The 26,376-nt window shown below is 47.8% G+C and overlaps 1 protein-coding gene across 4 annotated transcripts in view; it reads left to right on the top strand.

The window, feature by feature from the left end:
• LGR6 (leucine rich repeat containing G protein-coupled receptor 6) overlaps window positions 1-26,376 on the top strand; it is a 149,850-nt gene that overhangs the window by 42,222 nt on the left and 81,252 nt on the right. For all 4 annotated transcript variants that reach the window (XM_075054633.1, XM_075054634.1, XM_075054632.1 and 1 more), the window contains exons 2-3: window positions 12,116-12,187; window positions 23,075-23,146. In XM_075054633.1, coding sequence (XP_074910734.1) covers window positions 12,116-12,187; window positions 23,075-23,146 — 144 coding nt within the window. The remainder of the gene's footprint in view (window positions 1-12,115; window positions 12,188-23,074; window positions 23,147-26,376) is intronic.

Raw genomic sequence — 26,376 nt, 5'->3', positions numbered from 1 at the left:
GCACAGGGGGAGTTCAGGGTTGGCTGCAGCATGACGGTGTGAGGATGCTGGTGTAGGGCAAGGTGCTACACGCAATCAAGATGGAGATGGGGCTTCTCACCTCTTGGCCAGGCTGTGCTAACAGGAGAGCCTCTGTCCCCAACACAACCTTCCCTGGATAAATCCCACTTGGGGCCTTGACTTTTGGAGATCTTCATGCTTTGTCTTCACAGAGCTTTCTAACAAGTATTAGAGAAGCACTCCCTCTCCATGAGGTCAAGGATTTGGGCGTAAAGCCATCAGCTTGCATCTGGCACCTTAAGTGCTCATTTTCCTCTGACCTAAGATCTTTTTTCACCTTCTGTATAGAAGAAATCTGTTATCACTGGAGCTAACAGTCTGCTCTGAGGAATCACAGGCAGGAAAGCACAGGCTTCTCATCAAAGCTTTTCCTATTATTTCTGGCCAGCAAACCTCTTGTGCTTTTCCACGAACTTTAGAGGATTGGTCCAGAAGTGCCAAATCAGGTACAAGCCTCCATACCTGAGTAACTGAATTCCTGTTCTTTTCAAGAATGATGCACACAGAGCTGCAGCACCAACATTTGGCAAGTCCAAGAGATCACATGCAAGGGGAGGAAGCCCATGTAAAAGTCTCTGAATGCCAAGCCTTACTCCCTCTGCCAGCTCTTTGTTTGTGCATTGGTCTCTCCCTGACACTTGAACCACCTCTCTGTCCTAGCACATGGGTTTTCAGATCGGGGCCCTGGAGATAACACAGATGGCTTCAAAGCAGTGTGCCAGTGAAATACAGAAACTCATCATCTTTCCATCAGGGGGAGATGGGGAACAGCTGTTCAGGCAATGTCTTCTATGTCTAAACACAGTGCAACACCAAGACCAGGTTTCCCACAGTGGTAGTGCCTGGCACCCTGCAGGGTCTCATGCTGGCAGCTTGCTCGTGAGCAGCAAAAGGATCTGCTTATGATGTGCAAGAAAACCAGGTTTTTCTCTGAGAAACAGTTTCCTAGAGCAAAAACTGCTCTTCATCAAATGCAAAAGTTTCCAGGCAACTCGCAGATGTCATCAAAATTTTTGAATGAAAACATATTGGAGACATTTGAATCTGAAGTGAAGGATTTTGTTTCAATTGGGGTTTCATTTTACCTTTGTTTTTTTCAAATTCAGCCTCAGGTTAATATGTGCAGGTGCTGTCTGTCATTAAATATTGCATTGTCATGGCTTGGCTTTTAGTGAATGAAATGTTTTGATGTCAGCATAAAGCATTTCAATCAGCCATTCTGACATTTACAACTAAAAAATATATCAGAATTTGTCTCCTGTAAAATATTTCCAAATTTTGCCTGCTTCTTCCAGTTAGTGACAGACACAAACTCCACAGAGATTCAGTAGTGCATTTCCTCCAACCCGCTAGTTCACGTGTACTGCTTTATTTACTAGTCTAAGGACTTTGGGATCAGATTCTGCCCCATACATGAGCTGGTGTAACCCCCTCAACATATGAGTTGCAGGGGAAGAGGCAGCCTGGCCCAGTGCTCTTCCAGTAGTGCCTTGCCCCGGTTTTTCCCCATCTCAGCAGCTTTTACCCCCCGCTCAGGTAGAACTCACACACCGTCTGTGACCATACAGTCTGCCAGATCCTTTCTATGATTTCTTGCCAGCCAGAGAGCTAACAGAAATAACCACATGTTGCCAGATCCTCTCAATGTGAAAGAAACCAGCAGGTTTACATACACTTCTGGTCAATTACAGGCTATCAGTTTCCTGTCCGCCAGGATGGGTTCTGCCATCTCCTTTCAGTGGGTGTGAAAGTAAATGGAGTGGGGCTGGAGATGATTGGCATCAGTGGTCAGGGATACCTGAACAACCCCGGGGGGTGGGGAGGGTCAGAAGTTGGCAGTAAAGGGAGGATGAGTGCAATGAAGAGAAACAGGACAGAGGTGGCTGCTCTGGCCCAGATGTGCAGGGGTATCTCATGTGCAGAAATTAACTGTGGGCACCTTAGAAAGAGTCCAGCAGGGCTTTCAACTCTCAAGCAGAGGTGGAATTCAGTATTCAGAGAGCTTTTTTTCCCTAATTCAAATACTGCCTCTCCTTAGACTTCCAGCTGATATCTGGGGCCAAATGCACTTTGTGCAGACCTTGTGCAATCAATGGAAGGATGTGAATAACAGTGTTTCTATGTGCCCCTGTATGCAGTTGGAAGCATACCTATGGCATGTGTGTGCACAACACACTAGCTTCACCTCAGCCTGCTCCTAAAAGGAGAACCAGAGCTTGCAGCAAGTGCTCTGAATGAGGCCTGGGTACCAAGCTGGTAGTCTGAAAGCCAGCCCCAGTCAAGGACATGCTCACGAAGCACTTGGGCCACGGGAGTTTCCGCCCATACTGGCCCAAAAGGAAATCTGGCCAGCTAAAAGCTGGCATCCAGCACAGCCAGGCTGTCGCTCTCAGGTGTTTGCCCATGGGAACTCACCAAGAGCCACTGGGAGCAACAAGACGACTTGCAAGAACCTCTTTTTCTGCATTGCCTTCAACCTGGTTTGTCCCCCATGCCCCAGGTCCTAGGCATGGTTTAGGCACCCGTGAGCCAGTTGTAGCATTAGAAAAATCACGCTGAATAGTCACAGGTAGATTTATCCTCCATTAATTTGTCTTGTATCTTTGTCTTTTGCCTTTATAGGGGGACTTTACAAAATTCTTTACCAGCAATTTGTAGCTAAAAAGTACATCCTCCTAGTGCATCAAACAACCAGCATCATCTTCTTTGTCACACCTCTCCTCACACATCACTTTGCCAAAGAGAGGATTTCTGGTATCTTCACCTGTACACCAGCTCAGTTCCTTAGACCCTGTTCCCTCTATGATCCATCTGCTCCTTCAGTGTCTGCTTTTTTGGTACAGTCCAACAAGCCATGCTTTCTAGGTGGATTATTTACTCTTCCAGGAATATCTCCGAAGCAATTCACTTCTGTTCCCAGCATGTGGGCTCCAACAGGGTTCAACCATTGAGCTCCCACCACTTCCTCCCATGTTAGCGCAAGTGGCACAGGAGGGCTGCAAAACCCTTTACTGCGCTGAAGAAAAAACAGTCTTGTGCACACTGCACAAACTGCCCACAGAGGTCTTCTTGGAGGTGCTGTGCAGGAGCCTGGAGCAGGCAGAGCAGACTGTAATAAACAAGCTTCCTTCTCAGGCACTGCAGTTTGCAGAACAGCTCCAGTCTGCTGGCAAGTGCCTCTACTATGGAGTTTCTGACTCCCTAGAACAGCCTTGTGTCTTACAACTAACCTTGGCTTGCCTTGACCTGCTTTCTACCCTTCTGCATTGCTCTTTCTGGGACACAGCACCATGCCCCCCAGCCAGGCCTCGGGCGAGTGTGGCTAGTGTCCCAGAGCAGAGCTGGGTAAGAGTTTCTCAACACATTTGTTTTCATAAATACCCTGCCTTAATCAAAGCAGAAGATGCCAACTTGAAAACACAATATTTCTATGACTTAGTTGATTTCAAGGACATTTGCGTGGGGAATGTGACGGATGCACCAATTGTATTTGTTTGCTGTTTACTGCTCATTATCTTGTTCAAAAGGCTTTGGCTGGGCAGCAAAGAGGAAGATGCTCCTGGGTTTACCTTTCCCTGGTAGCTGTTCTGGGTGTTAAGAGGACACCTACTCCAGCAGGGTGAGAGGTTCCATTTGCCGTGAGAGTGACTAGGTCTGTTCCCAAAGATCCCAGTCTGTGGGGAGCCAGAACCCAGCAGAGACCTGGATAAGGGCAGGCAACAAACCCACACTCAGGACATAAGGAAATGTGAGGCTCTTTCCAGGATCTAGTGGAGACCATTTAGTTGCTAAAAGTCAGGACATTGCTGGGCTGGGGCTGCTCCAAAGGACACAGTGGGCAGAAAGGACATTTGCTTGCAATCTCATTTTTCTTGCTTTAAAAAAAAATGTTCCTTGCTCTCATTCATGCCCCAATATTTCTTTTTAGTTTAGAGGTTCTTTTGGTTTTGATGTGTTCACACTAAGGAAAAAGTTCATGTTGACCCAGTTCCAACACTGGCCAGCTCTGAATCCCATTATGTGAGGCAAAAAAAACCCCATAAAAATAGTTTTAAAGAGGCTGAGAAGTCCTGCTTGGACACTTCCAGGGTAGAAAGTATTTTTCTTTTCAAATTATTTTTGCTTTAGAATGTCCTTTCTGGGGTGATTACTTTTAATGTCAAAGATGGAGAGGAAAAAAAAAACCAAAAAAACACAAAAAAACCCACATTTCTTATTATTTTGATCAACCCAAACCAATTCTTTCTGGACTTCTGTTTCATGGGAGTCACCAAAAGCATGAACTTGCAGAATGGTATCAGAAATGAAAAATATGGTCCTTGCCCAACATCCCATCCAAAGCAGCCTGCTGCACTGACTGGTCTGTCTGGAAGATGAAAGCAGAGGAGCTGGGAGGAGGCTCCATCAGCCTCCCCCTCAATTTGGTGTACGAGACTCCCCTGCTCCAGTTGAAGCAGCTCTGTGCTAATGGGCACTGGAAGCACCGGGGCACTTGTACACCTGTAGGCCAGAAGATGTCAATGTCCATCATACGCATAAGAGCTATATCCAGCAAGACAAACCATCTTCTCTCTGCCCTGTCAAAGCACAAGTGCTTTCCCCTTTTATCACCATGCAGACTTTCCATTGGCAACTAGGACAGTTCCAGCCTGGAGATGGAGCCCATGAGAAAAACCTCTAGGACCACACTCAGCAAGATTCACATTTTGCCTTTTGGGAAAAAATGCCCTCATGTTCTGATCCAAGTTTCATCTCTGCCCCACAGCACAGTGGCTTCTGGAGGCAGCTCCTTGCTGCTTCTCAGATATGTCTCCTCCATGTGGTTGCAGCCTATTCTGCCAAGTAATCTGCCCTTCTCCCTACCCTTGGCTGTGTACCCCACACCTTCCTTTCTCCTCTGCTGTCAAGGGAGAGCCCTTCCCCTGGCAGTCCCTGTGGGCCCTGGGATGAGGTGATATTCATTGACAGCCTTGTCCTGGCAGAGGGTTTCTAAAAGTTATTTCTTGTTCTCACATCAACCATTCCCAGGAGCAGAAATGCATTACTGCTCTGCTCAGCCCCTTTCTGCTCTCCTGCATGGAGGGCACGTAACATGGTGCAGACACAGGGCAGCTACAGGAGGAGCTGAAAGTGGAGTAGCCAGAGCGGCATGAGAGTTGTGCTTGCTGTAGGTCACTGCTATTCGCTGCACAGACCAGACTTCTGAAGACCTGCTGGTGCAGGGATGGGCTTAATCTCACCCTGGCAAAACTGGCCTTGGCTGAGTCTTTATTATTGAAACATTGTGGAGATCTCGGATAGGGCCTACACATGGGGGATGATCTAAGATGACTGATATATTTTCAAACATGGAGAGGTGGGAGTAGAAACACGTTCTGCTCTTGCCTATTGCAGTGATATGGAATTGAAGCAGGGCTGGTGCCTCCAGATATGGTGTAATGCAAATGAGCTCTTACTACTTTGATCTCTTTATCTTCCCTTTCTCCTTTTCTTTATGGAGACTAACTTTAGCATAGTTTTCAACCTGCAGGCTTTTAGGAAAAATTTCAGCTGGTTCTATGGCTTCAAGTACTATTCTATCTTCAGCCCCAGCTTTACCCCAAGCAATTCAGGCATTTTGTGGTGACCTCGGAGATTTCAAGATAAAGAGGAAAGGAGATAACAGGAACCTTTATGAATCACTCTAGTATAATCTGAAGAATTTCTAAAACCATCATTTATTGCCTTTGGGCTTCTTTTCTAAAGGTGGTGTAATTGTGCGTTTTTTACTGGATGCTAATGAGAGTGGCCAGAAGATAGGTAGAGACATTGCTCATCTCTTAGTGATTTCAGAGAGACAAGAGTGTTTCATGCCTTGCAAGAACAGATCTAGTGTTGGACCCTTCCAGGATAAGGATGGGAATTTTGGTCTGGTTTGTAGAGTTTCCCCAGAAATCAGACTGCTGGACTGGGAGACCTTAATGCTATAATTGTGCAATTAATTAATCAAGAGGGTACCAGGTCATTAGCTTCTCCCCACAATCATAAAAATTTCTGCTTAACTGCCTGAGTGTAAGAAAGGTCTTTTTTATGGTCCAGGAATCCATGTGTTCAGCATCAATGCTGAGAAGAGCTAGCTTGAGTCTGTGCTGGGAAGAGAGCACATTAATATCCTGAACATCTTGAAAAATGCGAAGATATTCATGTAGTGGAGCAATTTAGGGATTGAGATGACAGTCACCGTTTGGGATTCTTGGTAGCTTCCTGTAGGCTCAAAACCTGAGGACAGCAGTCAGATATGTTCTTTGGGGTGACCCTGTCTCCTTACAAAAAAGAAGCACAAGGTCCATTTCCCTAAATACTGAAAAACCTGTCCAGTGGCTTGGGCAATGTCTGTCATCACTTCCAGCTGTTGCCACATGCATGGGATTTCACTGAGGTATGAAAGAAGCCAGAAGACCATAGAGTACCCTGCTGCCGACTCCCTGAAGGTCTGCCCCTTGAAGTACACACCGTAAGCTTACAGAAACCTTGTAGATCACAGATCTGCTTGAAGGCAGCTACTTCCCCCGGCTCTCACAGCAGGAGGACACAGGGTTCTTGTCATGCTGAGTGACAGAGGGACCCATGGAGAGCACCTCAGGAGACTGAAGTTAGTGACCAGACTTTCTGCCCCTTTGGAGTACAGAGAGAGATGGCTGGGCAATGTCTTCTCTCATGCACGGTTAGGAGCTGCTCTGTCTGTAGGAAATCTCCTAGTCCTGTGATGGCTTCCAGGAGAGCAATACCTCTCTATTCGTCATGTGCACTTTGCAGATCTTGAGCCAGATGCACATCTGGCTCTGAAGGCTATGTGCGTGTCCTCAGCCAAAACTGTATCACTGCAGATTTCACCTTCAGACCCTCCTGACTGAGCAGACATAATCTCATTGTGCTAGTCTAGTGTGGCTTTAGGTCTGTTGACTTCTGCTTGTGTTAATTCACATTAGAATGCATGTCTGGGGAAACACTTTGCTTATGGTCTGGGAAGAGGTATAACAGGAGCTTCAGGGGTGACGGGCAGGGTTCATCTCGCCCCAGTTTTGTGGGCAGCTTTTAGACACTTTGAGTTTGTGTGAGACACATCAATCTGCTTTCCCTAGAGGTAAGTCCTGGGGGTATTGCTCAGGCCTATCTTGGGCAAGTATCTCAGGGTGCCCTTCATGCAGACCCACATATTGTAGCATAAAAAACCTTTCCTTTTGGCCTAAGAGCACACACTTCTACAAGGTCCCACAGGTGCCTTCACCAGAGCTGAGTTGCTGGGTCTGTGCTGCTCTGCAGGGACATTCATAGCTCCATGTTTCAGAGCACCAGCACCACAGCCTGCATCCCACCTGCCTGAGCAATTACGCCAAAGATAAACTCTTTTGATCTTTAAAGCTCATATCATCCCTGAACTAAAACACTGTGGTAACCATCTCATAGCACTGGTAGAGAGCATGGCAGACAGTCCTGCTGGGATACCCAAAGCATGCTGTGTGTCACATCATTTTTTAGTACGGAAGATCAGCTAATCAGTGAATAATCAAAGGTTGTTCATGAAAGGAGGCGACATCAAAGCAAATAATTTAAGGAACCCCTCGAGGGCCAGAGGAGTTGTAAGGTCTGAGGCTGAATCACATGAGCTCAGTTTCCATGAACTGTGTCTCAGTTTTCCTGCAGGTACAAGTTAGAAATGCTTACAATAAATGTTTAGAATTAGTTGGGGAATGGGGGGATGTTAAATCACACTAATTATAGCCATGATGGCTTTGGTGGAGTGCCATTTGAAAGCATAGGTAATTCCAACACCTAATGCAAGAGGCCTTAAAAGACATTGCTTCATGGGTAAATGGGGTGATACCAGAACAGAGTTTCAGTTCTGGGAGTAGTAGAGTAGTTCACTTTACTGTCAGCATTTCAGACCACAGCCACGCAAAATGATTTGACAGCGAAAGGTTTCCTGCTTTTATTTGGTAGCTTGCAGAGAGGACGGACAGGCTAGTCACTGGGAAAAGAGGAACACAGGAGCTCTGGGACAGGAGATGGATGGCTTGTCCCAGTGCACCAGTGCAGTGTGGTCTCATGAACTCAAAGGCAAGAATCTGGACAGTTCCTCTGCTGGTCCTACACTGCAAGCCTGCGTGAAGCTGTAGCACCCCATTTCCTCTCCTACCTTTCTAATTTCTTTTAGAGTTTAAGAGACTTCGGGATTTGAATTATGTTCTTTGTGCATTTCTATAATGCCTGCTATAGTACAGTCCCCATCTTTGTAGTGGTTTCCCAGTGCAAATTACAATAGCCGTGCTTAGATATGAGTGACCCAACACTTGTTTGACTCCACTGGATGCTAACCAATCAAAAGAGAGAGCTATTTTGGAAAGTCAAAGTCAGTGACAGCACTGAGAAAGGTCAGAGGAGTCCCTAATCCATTTAGTCCATGAATTCCTAATCCTTCTGCCAGATGTTGCTGAAAAAAAAAAAAAAATCCGACAAGGTTCAGATACCATGGGTTCCTTTCAAAATTAAATGTGGCTGGCTGAAGTAACCACCCCCAAACACTTGAAGAGATAAATAGCTTCTCTGATTACTCTGACAGGAAGCATTTCCACTCTTGCATGCAGTTGGAACATACATAACACAAGGAACCTTACTAAAAGGAAAAGCATGAGGCTTAGGAAAACACAGCAACAAGTCAACAACATCTTTATGTGAGTAATAAGTCAAATATTTACCCCCACAACACTTCAGGCAAGAATCCTGTGCCTCAGCTTTCACACAAGCATGGACAGTCTGTGGAGAAACATCTCGTACTTTTGTGGCTAGCAAAATCACTGGGTCCAGGACTGTGCTCAGGAAGTTCATTTCCAGACCTTGGAGGAACTCATTCTTCCTTCACACCATCTGTCCTTGCACCATCCCCTCCATGCTGTCCTTATACCATGGCTAGTCCAGGAATTCCACCACACCAAGCCAGGTGCTCTAGGGGAGCTGGTGTGGGGCCCCTATGGGATATCACGCTGCAGAGTTGATGGTAGAGATGAGTCATTGGCACCATATTTGCCCCGCTGTTCATTAGCTAGCACACCACTTCCAGGGTTTGTACTATGGGCCTTCCCTTTTCAGTATTGTGAGTGTAGCTGTGTTGCGCTCAAGTCCTGCAGGACTGCAAACCACCACAGCATCCAAACACCCAAAACATCAGTGAGTTTTAAATAAAATTACCTGAAATGTTCCCCATGCAATAGCCTTGGAAATCAGGCCTGGATTTTTCTTTACTGCCTCAAGAGATGGTGGGAGAGAGCCCCTTCCCTCAGACCCGTCCATGGCCAGGAGCCCCAGGGGTGCAAGAGGGCAAGAGGGAGGGGAGTGGGGCATTTAAAGAAAAGCCACATGAGGTGGAGCTGTAAGGATGTCAGAGTGATAGGGTAATGGTATTTCTTCTCTGGCTTTTGGAAGATTTCTTCAGAAACCAGTGTATTTTGTTCCTCTTCAGGATATGGATCAAGGGGGAGGAAAGAAGGGGTCAAAACACCTTTGACCTCCCCATTGCCACCAGCCACATACTGCCGTGATGCTGAGGGTCTGCATATCCCTACAACCCCTGTTCACCCAAGGCTACAGGACAGGTGTCTGTCCCCATCATGCCCAGGAAAGGACTGGGCACCCAAAATGCAGTTCAATGAGGTTTGAGAAGTGTCTCCTGCAGTGAGCAAGGAGTATTCCCTACACTGCCAGCAGAAGGCAACTTAAGGAATATACCTCAGAGTTTCAAGGAGATCTTGGGTGTTTCAGATCTGTGTTTTGTTTCATAGCCTTTCATTTTACGTTATTTTTCGTTATTTTTACATTGTTTCACAACATGTCAAAACATCAGACTGATTCATTACAACATAAACAGGAGACACTTTGATGTAGGAAAAAAAGATGTTTTAATGGGTGCTAAGTAGCAACTGCCCTTAGGGATTTAAAAATAAAAATAGAAGCGGCACAAAATAATATTTTAACCCTTCTATTGTATCCTGGGATCATCCAAATATAGAATGCAGCGTTGCACACAGAACAATGCAGACTATAACTTTATTTTTTTATTCATTCTGAAAACAGAATTTTGAATTCTCATAAGTCTTTTGGGGATTTTTCCACCACTTCTTTGGAGAGGAGAAAGTTATATAACTTTGCCAGGAGTATCTTCAAATAGGGCTCATGAAACTGCACAGTTTTGTCACAGGACATATCTCCAGAGAAACTGTAAAGGTAGGCTTTAGACACTGCCTAGGTGTAACCTACCTCCACTGATGCCAAATAGATCTGGTCAGAAAGCAGTGAAGTTTTTTGTGGAAAGTGGTGCAAAATGAAGAAGGCTACACCCCCAAACTTTTTAAGCCTTTTTACTAGCAGAACTTGGGGATTTTCTCATTGAAGAATACAAAGGAATTTCAGTAATTTTTTCAACAAACCTATTTTCCACTGAAGCAATTTCCTACCCAGAGCCCAAAGCCAGCCTGTGATGCTCCAGGGCATTTGATACGTGACCTGCAGTCTCACATCTTGAGTCTGCTGCCATCTGCACAGCACAGCATCATTTTAACTGAGATCCTGCATACAAGGTGCCTTTTGTATGGCTGGGTTGTGCTGCAGGAATTTTCTCCTTCATGCTTCAGTCCTTGTCCTTGGCACAAGCCTCCTTGCTCCATTCATTTGTCCAATGCCAATTCCCACTGACATTGAGGGGGGGAGGGGAGCACATCCTTCCTTATGCTCACAAGTTTGTGAGATTCACAGGAGGAAAGAGTAAAGTAAAATGCCTTCATTTTTATGTAGTGCCTCCCTATTTTCACATTACAAGAGAAACACCTGTCTGCTTCTGCCACTTAGTCTAAGCAGTCTGAAGGAGCCAAGCGGTGTCCTGTCTATACACAACGACCAAAAATAGCCCCTTCTGCCTCACATGAGTCTACCCAGTGCCTCAGATGACATTTGACTAAGATTGCTTTGTGCAGTAGGGTATATGTCCTGTCCATTCCCATTGGTTTTAACCACGCCAGCTTTTAATTCAGCCTCATCTTTCCTCATAGTTGTAAAAATCGATGCTCACTTGCAGTCACCTGGACACAGCTTGCTCTAGACTTGGATCACAAGCACAGTTTTCCTCACGTGCAGCTACTCATGAGGGCAGGGTGGCAGCTATCAAGTATCAGACCTCCTGAATAGCCTCGGAGCCCAGAAGCATCTTTGTTTTTTCCAGCTACCATCTTGTCTAATGTACCATTTGCTGCAGACTTTGCTACTCTCATATCCTAAGATGATGACAAATCTGCAGTGGACAGCTCACAGTGACTCAGTAATGTGCCAAAGGCTTAAGACTCAGCACACCCCCTGAACCCCTTGGGTCATGGCACAGTCTCCTCTGGGAGGGTCTGTCAGACCCTAAGCAGACAGGACGTGAGCCTCTAGCTGGAGATGGCAAAGGCTGAGACAAGCACAATCAGACAGATTCCTCCTACCCCCTAAACTCAGAGTTTGTCACCCACAGAGCCAACCTCCGTTCCTCATTCCTGGCATGTTCTCTAGGTTTTCCTGCTTAGAGCAGGCCTGCCCAATAGGATGTACACCTTCCTCCATGGCTCGCTCTCTCCTCAAAAGCAGCTGTCTATCCACATACTGGAAAAGCTCCCTGTGGTGGCTGGCATGACCAGTGGTCACAGAAAGATACTTCTGGGCCCAAGGACATACTGTCCTACTCCAGCATCACCAGGCTTCCTGTTCACTCTCCAAAAATTGTGAGACACTAATACTGCTTGTGCTGCTAGGAAATGTCCTAACTTGCTCCATAACCTGGAGAAGTTCAGGCAGACCACCCTGAAGGAGCAAGTGTCTCTCTCCATCCATTTGCAGGCAGAGTCTGGACTGTGTTAAGATGCTAATGCTGAAATGCCATTTGCAGGGACTTCTCATATTCCCTCTTAGCAGAGAGGGGACACAGAGCCTGGGGTTTATTCTGTGCAAACCACAGTGTGACTGATCAGAAACTTCTGTCTTTCTCCCCCACTAGAGATCTGAGCATGAACAACATTAGCCAGCTGCAGCCCAGCACTCTCCGTCACCTGCGCTTCCTGGAGGAGTTGTAAGTATGGAGTGGCCACACCGGGCAGAGCATGGTCACAGGAGGGGATGGGACACGACACTGGACAGGGTGCCTGTGGCTCTGGTAGCAATCCCCAGTGTTGTCACTGCAGCTACAGGCTGAGATGGAAGGAGGCTGCATGCTGGGAGAGGGTTTGTTTGCTACCCTAGCTTAGCGGTTTGACTGAGGTCATTACCTTTAGCCTGAGATGGTGCATGTGTCAAAACCCAAAATAAAAGAGTACCCAACCCATTATGCAAAAATCAACACTGTACCCTGGAGCAGAGCCAGCAAACAGGGAGCTTCATTCACTCTTCTGCATACAGGGTCCCCCTCACAGCCTCCCTGCAGTCCGGAGACACATTGCCGTTCAGGTGGCAATGAGCCTGGGCAATTGAAGTCTGAAAAATTTGCCCCAGAGGCTGAGGTGTCCCATAATGCACCAATGTGTACTGCAGTCTGAGCAGGCACACTCAGACACAGCAGCAATCACAATCCCCAGGGATTGGCATGTGGCTGTGTGTCAGTGAAGGAGTGGCCCCACTTCTGAAAGTGTGAAAGTTAACCACCAGCATTATAAACCACTGGAATCCCTTGGGAGCCCCAAAAATGGGAGCCGGGTCGGGGGGGGGAGGGGGTGGGGGGTGGGCAGAATATTGAGGTTGGCCATTTCTACATGGTAAATTGTACCTGTATGGTCTTATTCCACTTGACCATGAGAAATACCTCCAGGTGTTATTCTCATGCTGTTGCTCCTTTCAACACAATAACTTCTGTTGGAAAACACAGTTTCTTCAAAACACTATTATTACGTTGCATGAAATACTAATATTAATGCTACATTTGATGTATGTGTTGTACTTACTGTATATATAACACTTGCTACAGCTTAATCTGTCTAAATGAAAAATTTTGACTTTACTGTATCAGACCTTGCAGCCACCACCATACATGATATTGACATTTCAAAAATGGTATTTTCCAAAATGTGAGAATTTCTTACAGAATAGGTGTTTGCACTACCCTGAAAGGACGCATTTTCATCTCCCAGATGTACTAGCCCACATGTTCTGCAGTGGAACAACCCTGAATCATCAGCAGTCAGTACTACAGTGTAATTCCAGTGATGTGCACAGGTTGTGGTGCTGACCAGCCTAACACCTTATTGACATGAGTCTCTGCACTGTGTGACAGTGTGCTGCGCTCAGGTGCCACTCTCATGAGCAGAGTCCTGTCTGTGCATTCAGAAAAGAGTTTGCAGATGAGTGTACATACTGATGTGGACACACTTATGCAAAGACAAACTTACTTCTCTGAACATTCAGTCTTGACTAGAGACCAGACAAGATACCGATGTTCATTATTCCCATAACAGGTCAAATCTCAAAATTATCAAATCATACTATAGGTTTTTACCTTCAAATGGTCTTCCAACTCATCTTCATCTGTCTGTAGTTTCTATTCATTAGACTTGCAAGGACCCCAGCTTCCCAAACTGCCCTCCCCATTAGGCATTTCCAGACTGAGCTGGAGTAATTTTTTATCCTTCTTTAGCTTTGGAGCTTGAGCTACCCAAGACCTTGCATCCATCTTGCAGCCTTTCTCTTTCCATTTTGTCAACATCTGCATTGAAGTGTGGACACCCAAATCATTCACTGGGGGTAGTACAGCTTTTCACACACAGAGGCCATACTCTGTTGTATATAATTAACAGTTGTCTTGCTGCAAGCAATTGGGTCCAGATTACGCGTCATGTACAAACAGAACAGTCTCAACCAGCAATGAATAAATATTCATAGGCTCCAAAAGAGCCAGCTTCCCACAGCCAAAAATAATTATGAGTGAAACAGATGAAGAGGAAAAATTTAAACAGGAAAATCTGAAAAATAATTGGAATTTGTTAGAGAACATTTACTAGAGGTTCAAAATGCCACAAGTCCTCACTCAGAAAGCAAAGGTATTTTGACTAGGAAAAACCATCACAGTTAGGAAAAGAAATGGAAACTGCAGCATTATATATCTATGCATACCCAAGTTCCTGCCTGAATCTGATAGCAATAAGACAGTAATCTTATTTATGGAAATCAAGTAATTTATATGAAATCCAGCAAGGAAGGATTTTTATATTTTATCAGGAATTAAAAGTGATTCTTTCAACAACAACATCTAGACAGAGACAATGTGTACATTATTCATAGGGCTGCCATTGACCAGTAATGCAATTTGCCTGGCATTTCCCCTGCTCTTTTCACTTATATCTTTACCAAACTTTCATCCCAAAACATTACATCAGGACCACGACATTCAGAATGGGATCACCTTCTGTGCCAGGACATGCACAAGAATCAAGCAAACAAATCTTGCCTGTTTACACATCCTCAAAAGTTCAGGTTTCACAGCTCAAATCTCTGCAGATTTCATCTACCCAGAACATAGTCCCTTGGGTCTACTGGGGTGACATGTAGCACAGGAGACCAAGCCTTCTGTCTACTTCTCCATGGAAGAACTGCCCATGCTGGGGCATGCTAAGTGTGTGAAGACCTGCTGAGCAATGAGGGACAATCCAGGTATCTCAGTGTTAGTGCCTCCTGGGAAAGAGGAAGACCTGCCCGTGCACCTGACTGAGCTCCAGGCAGAGAAGGGCTGACAAGGAAGAGGACTCTGCTACAGCCCATCCTTGCTGCAAGTGCCTGTCTTCAGTTAGATGGAAACCTTTCAGCAGGTTTCTCATCTCCAGGGAGTTGGGGTGATCTTACAGCCCCAGCCTGCCTCATATGTTATGTTCCCTGTTACATCCTTGATAAACTGGGTGAGTAACAGGCTGGAGCAACTGAAGACAAAACTTGCAAAATTCAATTCAAGGTGAACCAAAAGTGATGTCCTGGGGCTTTGGTCAACCCCAAAAAGTTCTTTTAACCTGGAAGAGAAAAGTACGTTTCATTTTCAGTTTAATTCTTAACCTTTACTCTTTTACTTTGGGTCAAACTTGAAAAGAAAATGGTATTTCAAATGGTATTTGCTATATTGCAGAGATGCCTTAAAAAAGATGCTTGAACATTCTGAAAAAAATCACAGGTTCCTCAGCCAAAAATATTTGCCAAATTCAACACAGATTTTCAAATCTCCTTTTGAGATCCCCTGGAAACTCTTATATTTTAGGGACGTTTTTACCCTGGTCTAATGTTCAGAAACATCCCAGAAACTCCTGACACCCCTGGCCCTTCAACGCATGTGTCTGTGATCTGTAACCCTCATCTTTTTGACAGTCAGAGAAAGTCCATGTTCCTCTGACTCCTCCATGAGCTCCTTATAGTTCCCCTCTCCTGCTCTGCTGCTGCCAATCTTTTCTCTTGTTAGATCTAGTCCCAGTAGTCCAGAGTCACAGCAGCTTGGAGTAAAGCTGGTGTTCCACACCTTTTACAAGTCCTTCTCTTTCTCTGACTCTATTTTATCACCATCTCAGGCTCCTCATGAAGGTGAAGTTTCATGAAAGTCAGAGATCAGGACTGAAGGCTCAGCTTGTGCATGGTGCTGGGGTTCAACCAAGGAGCAGGAATAATAGAAAGGGGAAAGAAAGCTGAAAAAATGGGTAGATTAAGCACGTGTCCCATGGAGACTGAGGACAAATGTGCCTTGTTGCACATCCTTCAGGCTACTGTGGAGCACTGTAAATCTGGGTTGCTGGACCCACCTGAGCCCTGAGTATGTTAGTCCTCTGCACACAGCCATGCCAGGTGGGGGCATGTGAAGAACAAGTGAGAGCAGGATGGCATGTGAGGGTCTTGAGGACAGCGAAGCAATCACCCAAGCCACACCATGATGTCCAGCCCGCCTGTGTCCCACAGGACATTTCTGCGTTAGCTCATCTCCCCTCTGGAGACCAAACGGCTGTGTCCCACAAGGGATCAGAAGCAACGCTGTGGTTAGGGCACAGATGAGGGCACCAGGACTGCTCCAGCTCAAACTGCTCACTCACTGTGTGGTCTTGGTAGAGTGATTTTCCCTGCCAGTGCCTCTGTTTACCCATCCATTCAGTGACGAGAATGGGCCTCTCAGGTGTGCCGGGACCTGTTAGTCATTAGTTTTTACTGTGAGCTGCTCAGGAAGGTGTTGCGGATGCAATTAGCACTCAATGCTTGGAGGCTGCCAAGAGGCCAGATTCTCCAGTCTCAGCTGGCTTTGAAGAGGCAACACCACTGAGGTCTCCTCCGTGACAGCTCTCCATCAGTCTGCACTCTCCTCTGTCTGCACTTAGTGGTCCTTTCCTCCGAAGAAAACCTCCAGTGATAGAGGTGTTCAGACCTGGGCCTCACACAGGCAGGGAGCAGCCTGCAGTTTAGTGTGTCTCCTCTTTGTTTCTTTCTTTTTTTTCTTCTTTTCTTTCTTTCTCTCTTTTTGGCAGCACGAAGATTGTTTAAAGTTGCTAATAAATTCCAGTTAATGAAGCCTGAAAAGCCAGAGCTGGGAGCCAAGAGAAACAAGAGCAATCAGTACAGAAGGAATAGAAAGAGGATCTTGAAAGCCAGCCTGGGAATAATAACATGTTGAAATGTGTTCGCCGGCAAGGGCTTTGTTACCGCACTTTGAATCCAAACACGAGCGCTTGGTGCCAAGAAGAGAAACTGCAGCCAAAGGCAGGTGTTCATTGCCATTCATCTCTTGCTTCAGGGCACAGCGGCAAGATCAGACCCCTTCCCAGCCACTGGCTCTTTCACCTGCCTCTTCTCAGACCCCGAGGGCAGAAGGACTCACCATCACGGGGAGTGCCGTGCCTCTGCATCAATGCAGGCATAGCAGGCTCAGGACCCACACCGTGGTGTCCCCTTGCAGGCTGTTCCCTTTCCCAGGCAGCTCTTGCAACTCAAGGGACTGGAGGCCAAGAAACAGCATAAAAGCAAAACAAAATAAAATACAAGCGTGTATGCTGGGAATGTGAACACAGCAGCCTTCTTTTCCTTCCCCACACCAGGGAAGAAACCCCCTTCTCACTCCTCTTCCTATGCGGACGCAAGGACTGGTGAAGCCATCATGGGTTATGGAGCACCAGCACTGCTGGAGTGTGCCCCTGCCTGGTGTTGGAGCACCCACAACCACCCACTTCAGCTCCCAGACATTTGAAACATCCATCTTCGGGTGTATTGTCCAGCACAGAGCCTCACTCCAAGGCAGCCTCATTCTTGTAAGAGGCAGTACTGCAGTAATGCTGGCTTTGGGGCATGACTCCTTCTGGAGTGACAGCTCTGCTGTGTAAAGGGCTGCTGACATTTCTGGGCAATGTTCAAGTGTTCTGGCACCATGGTGAAAAGCCTTTCCAGGAGCAGTGCAGTAACATGTCTGGAGTAGGGTACTCCTAGGAGAGCAGCTTTGGTGGGTTTTCATGTCATAGCAGACTGCAGAGGTCTCTGGTAGAGAGACAAACGCTTGTAGGGCCATGACCTTGCTTTGCCATGCTGAGATTTGGAGGCAGCATAACTGCTCCCTTGGTAGCCACCTTGCTTGACACAGCTCTCCATTCCCAGATGCCTGTAGGTGAGGACCTGCAGCTCCTCTGAATGCTTAGACACCGTGGTCCCCCAGGATGCTGCCTAGCTCCTGTATCTGAGAAGGCACCAGGTTGCAACTTGTTAACAACAAGTGGACTAGCCCTGGTTCATCCAGGGCTTTCTGTTCTCCTGGTTGACATTGGTCCTTGGCAGAGGACAGCACTGGTTGTCAATTCAGTGGGTGGGCAAAAGCACAGAGAGAGTTAAGGGATAATTCCTCTGATGAAGTCTTCCAAAGATCATTCCTTTACAGTCTGGCATGGCGTAGAGGCAGACATTGGCTAAGGTGCAGGTGGAAACAGAAGAGAAGGGCTTCTAAGGGGTTCTCCATCATGCACATTGAAAAATGAAGCCAAGTTATTGCAGGGAACCAAGTCAAATTCAAAATATTGTGAAAATTTAGAGATTTCAGTTCTTTTTCTACTCCATTTAGGCTAGGGATAGTGTTCAGCAATTGAAAAATCCTTGCAAGTGAGGATAGCTGGCCCCAATTTTCCTGAAAACTGCCTTCCAAATGACTAACTTTGTTCTGGAGTACCCCAAGTGGGGCACCCAGAGTAGAGGCAAAAATCAAAACTGCTCTGAAGGTTTGGAGGAAGCAGATCTCCCCTGAAAACCTTGACAGTTTATAATATAAGGGGACGGAGTGAAGGCATTCAGTGTCCTGTATTGGGTTGTTCATTAAGGAGTTGTGTCTTATTAAATCTTACCTGGCAAATGAATCCAAACTAGCTTGCATATGAACATTCGTGTGGGTTGAAAACTGGCTTGAGGACCATAAACAAAAGAAATGAATGCCATCAATCTATCGAGTTGGAACAGGCATTCGGTGGGGGTACAGAGAGCAGAGTTAGAAACAGACCTGCACAGTCTCCTCCTCAGGGATGGAATAAGGCAGTAAAGACCACGTTAGAGACACCTCCAGGTGATACCAGACTAGGACCAGCTGCAGATTCCTGTGTGGGAAGGAAGAGTCCAAGCCTGGCTCTTTTCTAAAATGTACCATGTTTTCACTTGCATGACTTAATTGGCTTCATTCCTGTTTTGCACCAGTACAAGAACAAACTCAAGCATTACATGGGGCTCTTGGTCCCCTGTGCACCCAGGGAATGGCACAGTCTTGGCATGATGACACTGTTCAGCCAGGAGCACAGGCAGTTTATCTGGGCACAGATTCTGCCTTGACAGTGTTAGTGCTTGAGAAATGAACCAGAGCAGGAGATCAAAGGGGGAGGCTGACATGCTCAATAAAGATCTGGCAAGGGGAAAATTCCGCTGGGATATGGACACACATGTTTGTCCTGTCCTGCCAATGGGCAATGTTCCTGCCTCCTAATGTGAATGATAAGAGCATCATTGTGTTGCCTGAGCACATGACATGAGTGATCATGCCCAACAAACAGCCTTTGGGCGTGCCATGGAAGTTGTAGCATGACCAAGAAGCCCAAGATACAGAAGGGGGTGGGATCCTGTGGTAACTGAACTGCAGCAACCATGAGGTGGTAAACCATGAGTTTGTTCCAACTTGGAGTGTATTGGGAATGTAGATCAAAGCCTGGAGGAAAGTTCCCAGAAATCACAGGAGTGGGGAAGGGCTGGGGGGAGCAGAATCTAAAATCCACTGAACACACAAGCCTTCCAAAGCAAGCCAGACAACTCCAGCTTCCACCCTCCCCTTCCACCTGCCCCTTCTCTCCCTCTTCCATTGGTGACTTTGAATCCAGAGCTTTCCCTTTCTCCCAACCCTATCTCAAGTTGTAAGCTCCAGGACAGCAAGACATACAGCTGAATCAAGTCTGCCTATCCTAAACAGAGACCTGAGCAGGTCTGAAGCAGAGCTTGTGTGCTGTGGACCAGACCTTCACCCCTGCAAGAGCAGCTCTACTTCCCACTGTGTGCTTAGGGCGCAAGGGAATGCCACCTCTCAGTCCTTATTGGTGGGGTTATTTGCTTCAGTCTTCTCCACGGAAGGAGCACATTAAGAGCTGTCTCAGGGGAAGTCACACTGGCAGCATCACTTCAATGTTATTGTTGCCTTTTAAAGAGAAAGGAAGGGATCGTTTCAGTGGATTTCCTGTGGGATCTGGCTTCTGGAGATCTATTCCATGGGTGCCTGTCTGCCATGCTGGGAGATTTCTGGAGAGTTTGAGTAAGAGGGACAAAGGAAACCAAGCACTAGGGAGATTGCCAAGTGACCATGGACAGAGGAAGGGTCACACAGAGGGAGCCTTTCATGTCTTGGGTCTCTTACGTGAACTGGCACAGGAGCTAACAACATGGAAGCAGGCATCTCTTCCCAGTGGCCACTCCTCCTGCTGGACAGGACACCCCAAAAGACCTACCCATTCCTGACCTACTCTCAGATAGATGGGACAGCCATGCTTCCTTGCCTGGACACCTGCCTACCACTCACAGCATCATGCAGCTCCTGTTCTGGGAGGTATAGCAAACTTCCAAAGCCCATGCCTCCAGATCCTGTGTGCACGTCCCAGCCATGTACCTCTAGGAAAGCAAAACCTCAGCCTGTGTGCACAAACACAGACATCTCCCACTTCCCAGTCTCTGCATGCATACAAGTAAGCAGAGCCCATCTTGGACCCAAAAGGCACTGGCAATTGCCTTGGGAGGTGGATTGAGTGAAGTGGTTGCGGCTGGTGCCTCTGCTTGTGCCCGCTCCTTGGCTCAGCATGGAGCTCTATACCTTCGGGAGAGCAGCTGGGCTGCCCTGGCGGTGGGGAGGAGGTAAAGACAGAGAGAGAAGAGCCAGAGGCCAGAGGTGAGCCAGGGACACAGAATAGTCTCAGTATAGCAGGGCTAAGGACAGAAGCAGCAGCAACAGGGAGGCATGGCTGCCTTTCCTGGGCTGGGGGATGCTTTGTGCCTCTGAATTCACCCAGAGATAGTGCCCAGTGAAACCAGGGCATCTCCTGCAGAGTTGTTTTTCCCCTCATGTTCTGTTTTGCCCATGGTGCTGAGATGCCATGAGCTGGATCAGCACATGTCCCACCAGTGCACAGGGCTCCCTGCCACCCTGTTCTGAGGCCAGAAGACCCAGCCTGGGCTCCATCCAAGCTCCACACTCCTCTCCTGCTAATCCTGGAGGTCCCAGATCCATTTAGGGACCTGGCAAACACTCAAACACACCCAGGAAAGTGAACATAAAGGTGCAGAGCTGCCAGGAAACAAGGAGAGGCACATTTAACCGTGAATACATGTAGACTGCTGCCAGCAAAGGCATGGGGGCAGACAGGAGTTCCAGGGAGGTGAGGACAGACAGCCCCCCACAGAGCAAGTGCAGCCTGGTAGGACGGATGCTGGGAGCAGGCTGAAGATGCCGTGCAGGAACACCTCCCCTCCAGGCGAGCACTCTAGTCTCCTGGACAACACTCCCTCCCATGTGGAAATCAGCAATCAAAAGGAGCAATTACCCCAAATCACAGCCCCCAAGTGACAAATATCCCAGCCTGCCAGGCGGCTTGCATACTGCAGAGAGGCAGGTTACAACCTGCTCACACACATTAAAGAGACGACCCTATACTGTTTGTGCTGTCAGAGGCCCTAATTATGGGAGCAATTTTCTCTAGATTCCAGAGAGGAGACACAGGGAGGAAGAGAGCTCGGGCACCCGCACATGTCTGCTCTGCCACTGGTGAGTGTGGCTCCCCAAAACAGCTCAGACCCTCTCCATGACCTTTGCAGTCCTCACTGCAAGGCACTCTGCTTCCAGCCTGGATTACACTGCTCATCCTCGACACCTGTCTCCTTCACTGACAAAATGTTTAAAAAGAAATGAGCTTTTTCACTGCTAAAAGAATACAACAAGCTTGCCAGCATCTGTGCCCAACCTCTTGGGCCTGGTTTGGACTTTCTGAGAGAGTGAAGATGAGCCTGGTCACAAATTATGTTTGCTGTCTCTGTTTCGGAGTTGCAATATTCCACTCCAAGTAAGCGAACAACAAGTTTCTTACCCTGTGACTATGGAGAAGTCCAGCCTTGTGCAGTAGTAACTTGGGGTCTTAATCAGGTTGTTGAACCTGCCTCATGATTTCTGGCTGATGGGCACTGGGACTTGGTCCATGTTTGTCCTCATTGGAGAAACAGGAGGAGAAGAAGATTCTCCTTAGGTCAAGCCTAGACTCAAGAGTCCTGGATTTCACTCCTGGGTCCACCACAGGCTCCCACCGTGGTCTCTCAGGACCACTGTCCTCATCAGTGAAAGTCATGGTAACAGTGATGTAGTTTCCAATCTCAGTGAAAAATCCAAATACCTGTTAATGCCCCAGCCTGCTCTGGGCCTTGCTAAAATTTGAGTGCTCTGATCAGATAGTGCTGCACAATGATAAATCCCACAGGTTTCCTTGGATAAATTCTTTCAGCCAGTTCTGAATATTGTCCCGTGTTCTTTGCTCTGTGTCCCCAGTGGTTCCACTTTCCTTAGTGACGCTGCTCTTCACTTTGTATTCCTCTGCGACCCGTTCACAACCATCTTCATTCATCAGCCTTCCCAGGCTGCATTATCCCTATCCTCATCTTCCCTCTTACGATTTTCTCCATCCACAACCTGACCAAGAACCACTTTTGACTTTTCTGTCCTGGTTTTGGAAACCATACTTAGATGAGCTGGCTCTACTGTGGCACCTACATCATACTCCCCATCTTCAGCCCCTTCCCCAGTCTCCCATGACGGCAGTGATACCAAACTCTTGTGTGTTGAAGGAGCTGGGCCTTAGCTGTGATCACACAGGTCAAAGCAGGGCTGGGAAAAAGACAGTGGAAGCAAATAAAGTGGCATCGAGCTTTGATGGACAGGACAAAGGAGAACCTGCTGCATGCAGAAACAGGCCACATGCAGACAAAGGGGACAGATAAGGGTCCATGATTTAGGGATAGTCCTCCCAGGAACATGCATGAGCAGAAAGTAGCTCTCTCCCTGCTCCACCCTCACTGCCAGGCATCTGGTGTATAGCAGGGTCTGTAGGCTGGTCAGTGCCCTGGAGCAGAGGTCCCTCTCACAGGCAGCCTGTGCTATAATTTCTGTGCAGTGGGGTCCTCTGTGGGTATCCAGGGAATGACTTGAGCCATGAGCTGTCACTGGATGCTGAAAACACTGGATTCAGGTCTGGCGGGAGTAATAATCTATTATTTTCTTTGCCTATTCCCGAAGCTGTAAGAGGGGATGATATGCAAAGGTTGCCCAAGCACACAACCATGGCTCAGTTTGCAGGTGTTGCAGCCTTCTCCCCAAGGGGACTGTGGCAAGATGCATGAATTGTTAAGCCTCTGCAGACAAGGGACTGTCATTACAAGGATGTTGACACATTACTGGCTTTTCTTTTCGCTGCAGACGCCTCTCTGGAAACCAGATCTCCAGGATCCCAGGGGAAGCTTTCTCTGGCCTCTACAGCCTGAAGATTCTGTAAGTAGCTCTCCCCTCTGCAGAGACACCACAATGCCCACCTCCACCAGCCCCTCAGGACTGGCCATGCACGGGGACTTGCAGCCATCCAGAGGGGGGTGCAAAGTTACAAGGCGGTGTGGTGTCAAGTGTTAAACCCACACTGGTTAACATGCCCCTTGGTGAATGGGGAGCTGTGTCCCACCCCAAGGACCACCCTCCCCCCTGCACTGCTTCCACGCTTCTGCTACAGCAAGCCATGAGCAGGTCACCTCCAGGGCACAGCCCTCCATGCTGTGCGAAAACACACCACAGGAGAATCTGCAGAGGTTCACGTTTTGCATACAACTCAGCAAATGTCCCACAGATGTGGTGTTCAGCCCCAAGCTGGCTCCCATCTGCTCTGTTGTAGTCTTGGGGCTGGGTTGTAGCAACCCAAAGGTCCAGATATCTGCACTCTGGCAGGTGCCGTGGAAAGCTCCTGTGCTCTGCCCAGCTCAGCTGCCTCTTTGCAACCAGCCGCCTCTTGCTGCAAACTTCTGCATGGCCCAGGAGGCTTCTGCAAGGCTCTGGAGGGATCTGCCCTTAGGAAGTGTGTGATCCTTGGAGGGTCTGACTTCAGCCTGAGCTCAGCCTGCCTACAGGGGTGATGGGGACATGTGCAGATGGATACAGGAGCATTGCAGCCATCAGGCCATGCCTGCGAGCTGGCAGCCCTGGTAAATGAAGGCCTCCTTGTCATTGTGGGCAGGCCACCCACCTCTGCCTGCCCAGTGGGGAAGGTCTAAGTGACAAAGGTTACCAGCAAGTTCCTCCCCAGAGTATTTTCCTATGGGCCAGGGTGTCTCACTGTCTGTGCAGTCACACCACTTTTTGCACCCATGTGACAGTCCTGCAGGGTCTGTGCAGGATATTGAGGTGGGACTCCCTTTTTCCCTTTCTTTTTCCCTTTCAGGAACCATCTTAAAAATATCCTGCAGTAAACATTTTATCCCCAAGGGGATGTTTTGAACTCAGCCACAATGTGAAATTGTTGTAGCTGGTCCAGTTTATACAGAGCAAGCAGGTACAAACTTGCTCCCAGGATTAGAGAGTATAGGGCTGTTTACTACGTCTTCTGAAGATGTAAAGTATGAATCCTGCCCTAAATCTCAGGGCTTAAAGATTTATCCATCCCCTGCATTAGGCAACAAATCAAAGGAACTGTGGAAAAACCACAGCTCTCCCACCCAATTTCAACAAGAGGAACTTTCTACTCCGGGAACGCAGGAGCTTTTAAAGCTGCTTTTGATCAATTTCTATTTGTGTCAGGCCCAGGTAACTACTGATGCAGAGTACAACAGCAATGCCTCCCTTCCAGAGCCAGCACAACTCCCCATGGGTCGCAGTAAGGAAAGGAGCATGCTCTCCCTGCCCCGCTACCTGCATGCAGACTGGCTTATGGACACCCAGCATGCTCCACCATGGGGCAGTACCAGGAGGGACACATTCATGAGTGACCCCATTGTAAGGAGAGGCTTGAAGGATCAGAGCATTTCCAGCTGGGAAATGGTTGCATGGAGAAACTTGCTCCAGGCTGTCTTGTGAGAGCTGAAGTTGGTGTCCTCGTGCTTCAGGACAACCTGCCTTGCTCTCAGCCAGCCTGTGCCCAGTGACACAGGGTGGCACTTGGGCTGTCATACCAACCCCTACGGCTACAGGCTTGCCTTAAATTTACTCTAATCCCCCAACCTATCCCATGGAGGTATGCAGAGGACTAGCCCGCTCCAAGGCCAGGGAAGGAAGGGTTGATGCTCACAGTGGCTAGCCCATCCGGGCCCTGCCATGGGCCTCTTATTTAAAGAAGTTCCTACTTCCTAAAAGCAGCGGCACTGCCAGCCCTTATGTTACTGTGAGCATTTCACTTTCCAAAGACTCTGATGCTTTCTTGGCTTTCTTGCAGGGGTATATTCGGCTGTCATATGCTCTTGCTATAGGAGGTGCTCTGATTGCTTTCTATAATGATACCGTGGTCTCCATGGGAGTGAGGTCATTGGTGGATGCAGTTGCAGGTCCCTGCGCCCTCCAGGAGCAGCAATCATTCACCCTCATCTATTTCTCTGTCACTGTGAGAGTGAGGCCAGCAGTGAGGGACATGGAAAAGATAGGCTGGTCCCTGGGAATTTGCTGGAACAGGACTAGAAATTTTGCCAGGACAGACCTTAGGAGCATCAAGCTTAATCACATCGGAAGGGCTCTTGGTGAGGATGGGGACTCTCACTGATTTCTTCTACTGAAAAAAGACTGAGGAAAAGCAAAAGGTTCTAAAGAAGGCAGGTGAAGGCCATGATGTGTTTCCTTCAGGCTGTGATTCAGGTCCTTCAGGTCACTGCAGCAGTGACCTGGCTGGGGCTGGTGACTCCACAACAGCTCAGCAGGATCTGCTCCATCTCCCCAGGGACTTGGGGGGAACAAGTGTCCTTCCTGGCACTGGCTTGCTGAAGAGTCATGGGCCACTTTGCATCCCCTCTGACCTCCTCAGGACAGGAGTGTGAGTGCAGGGTGTCTTCCACAGCAGCACCACAACCTTATTGGCAGCCCAATAAAATCACCAAGACCTTCTGTAGGGAAAGATTATATTATTGCCATTTTACTGGCTGGAAAAACCAAGGCAAGAACCGAGCTTGGAAGCAGGGTGTCCCTTCCCAGCCCATTGCAGAACACCTTGCACCTTCCCTCAGAGTCTGGTTGTGGTCAGGGGTGGAGAGCAGAGCCTGGGAAGAGACCGTGGGGCTGGCTTACCAAGCTCCTTTTGCCCTGGGAGCGACCAAAAATCCTTGCCCTTCTGCCAAACATGTCACAGTTCCCTCTTCCCTCACTGTGTTTCTCCACCCCCATCCAAGCCTGCTGAGGGCAAGATCTCACTGGCTGCTCCAAGATCTCCATGCGACCTGGAACTTACTTTGAAACTGAGAAGAGCAACTTCAACCCAAAAGACTGTAGGAGGCATCTGGGGTTAATGGGGAACTGCAGTGATTTATAGGATACTGTCATTATGGATACTATGGATACTACACAAATATGGGGGATGGTAACCAGCTGTAAATTGGTGTAAACTGGTGTGCCTCATGTAGCATATGGAAGTGTGCTGGGTAACTGGGGAGCATCAGTTTGTCCCAGTTACATCCATGTCCCATGGGGCTGCCATGAAGCTACACTGTGCAGAGCACTGCATTTCATGGTGACACAAGCTGCTCACCACACTGCTCCCC

Source organism: Buteo buteo, chromosome 23 (assembly GCF_964188355.1).
Source record: "Buteo buteo chromosome 23, bButBut1.hap1.1, whole genome shotgun sequence".
NCBI classification, from domain to species: Eukaryota; Metazoa; Chordata; class Aves; order Accipitriformes; family Accipitridae; genus Buteo; species Buteo buteo.
Note: the sequence above shows the minus strand (reverse complement) of the source record. Positions and strands in the feature narration are given on the sequence as shown.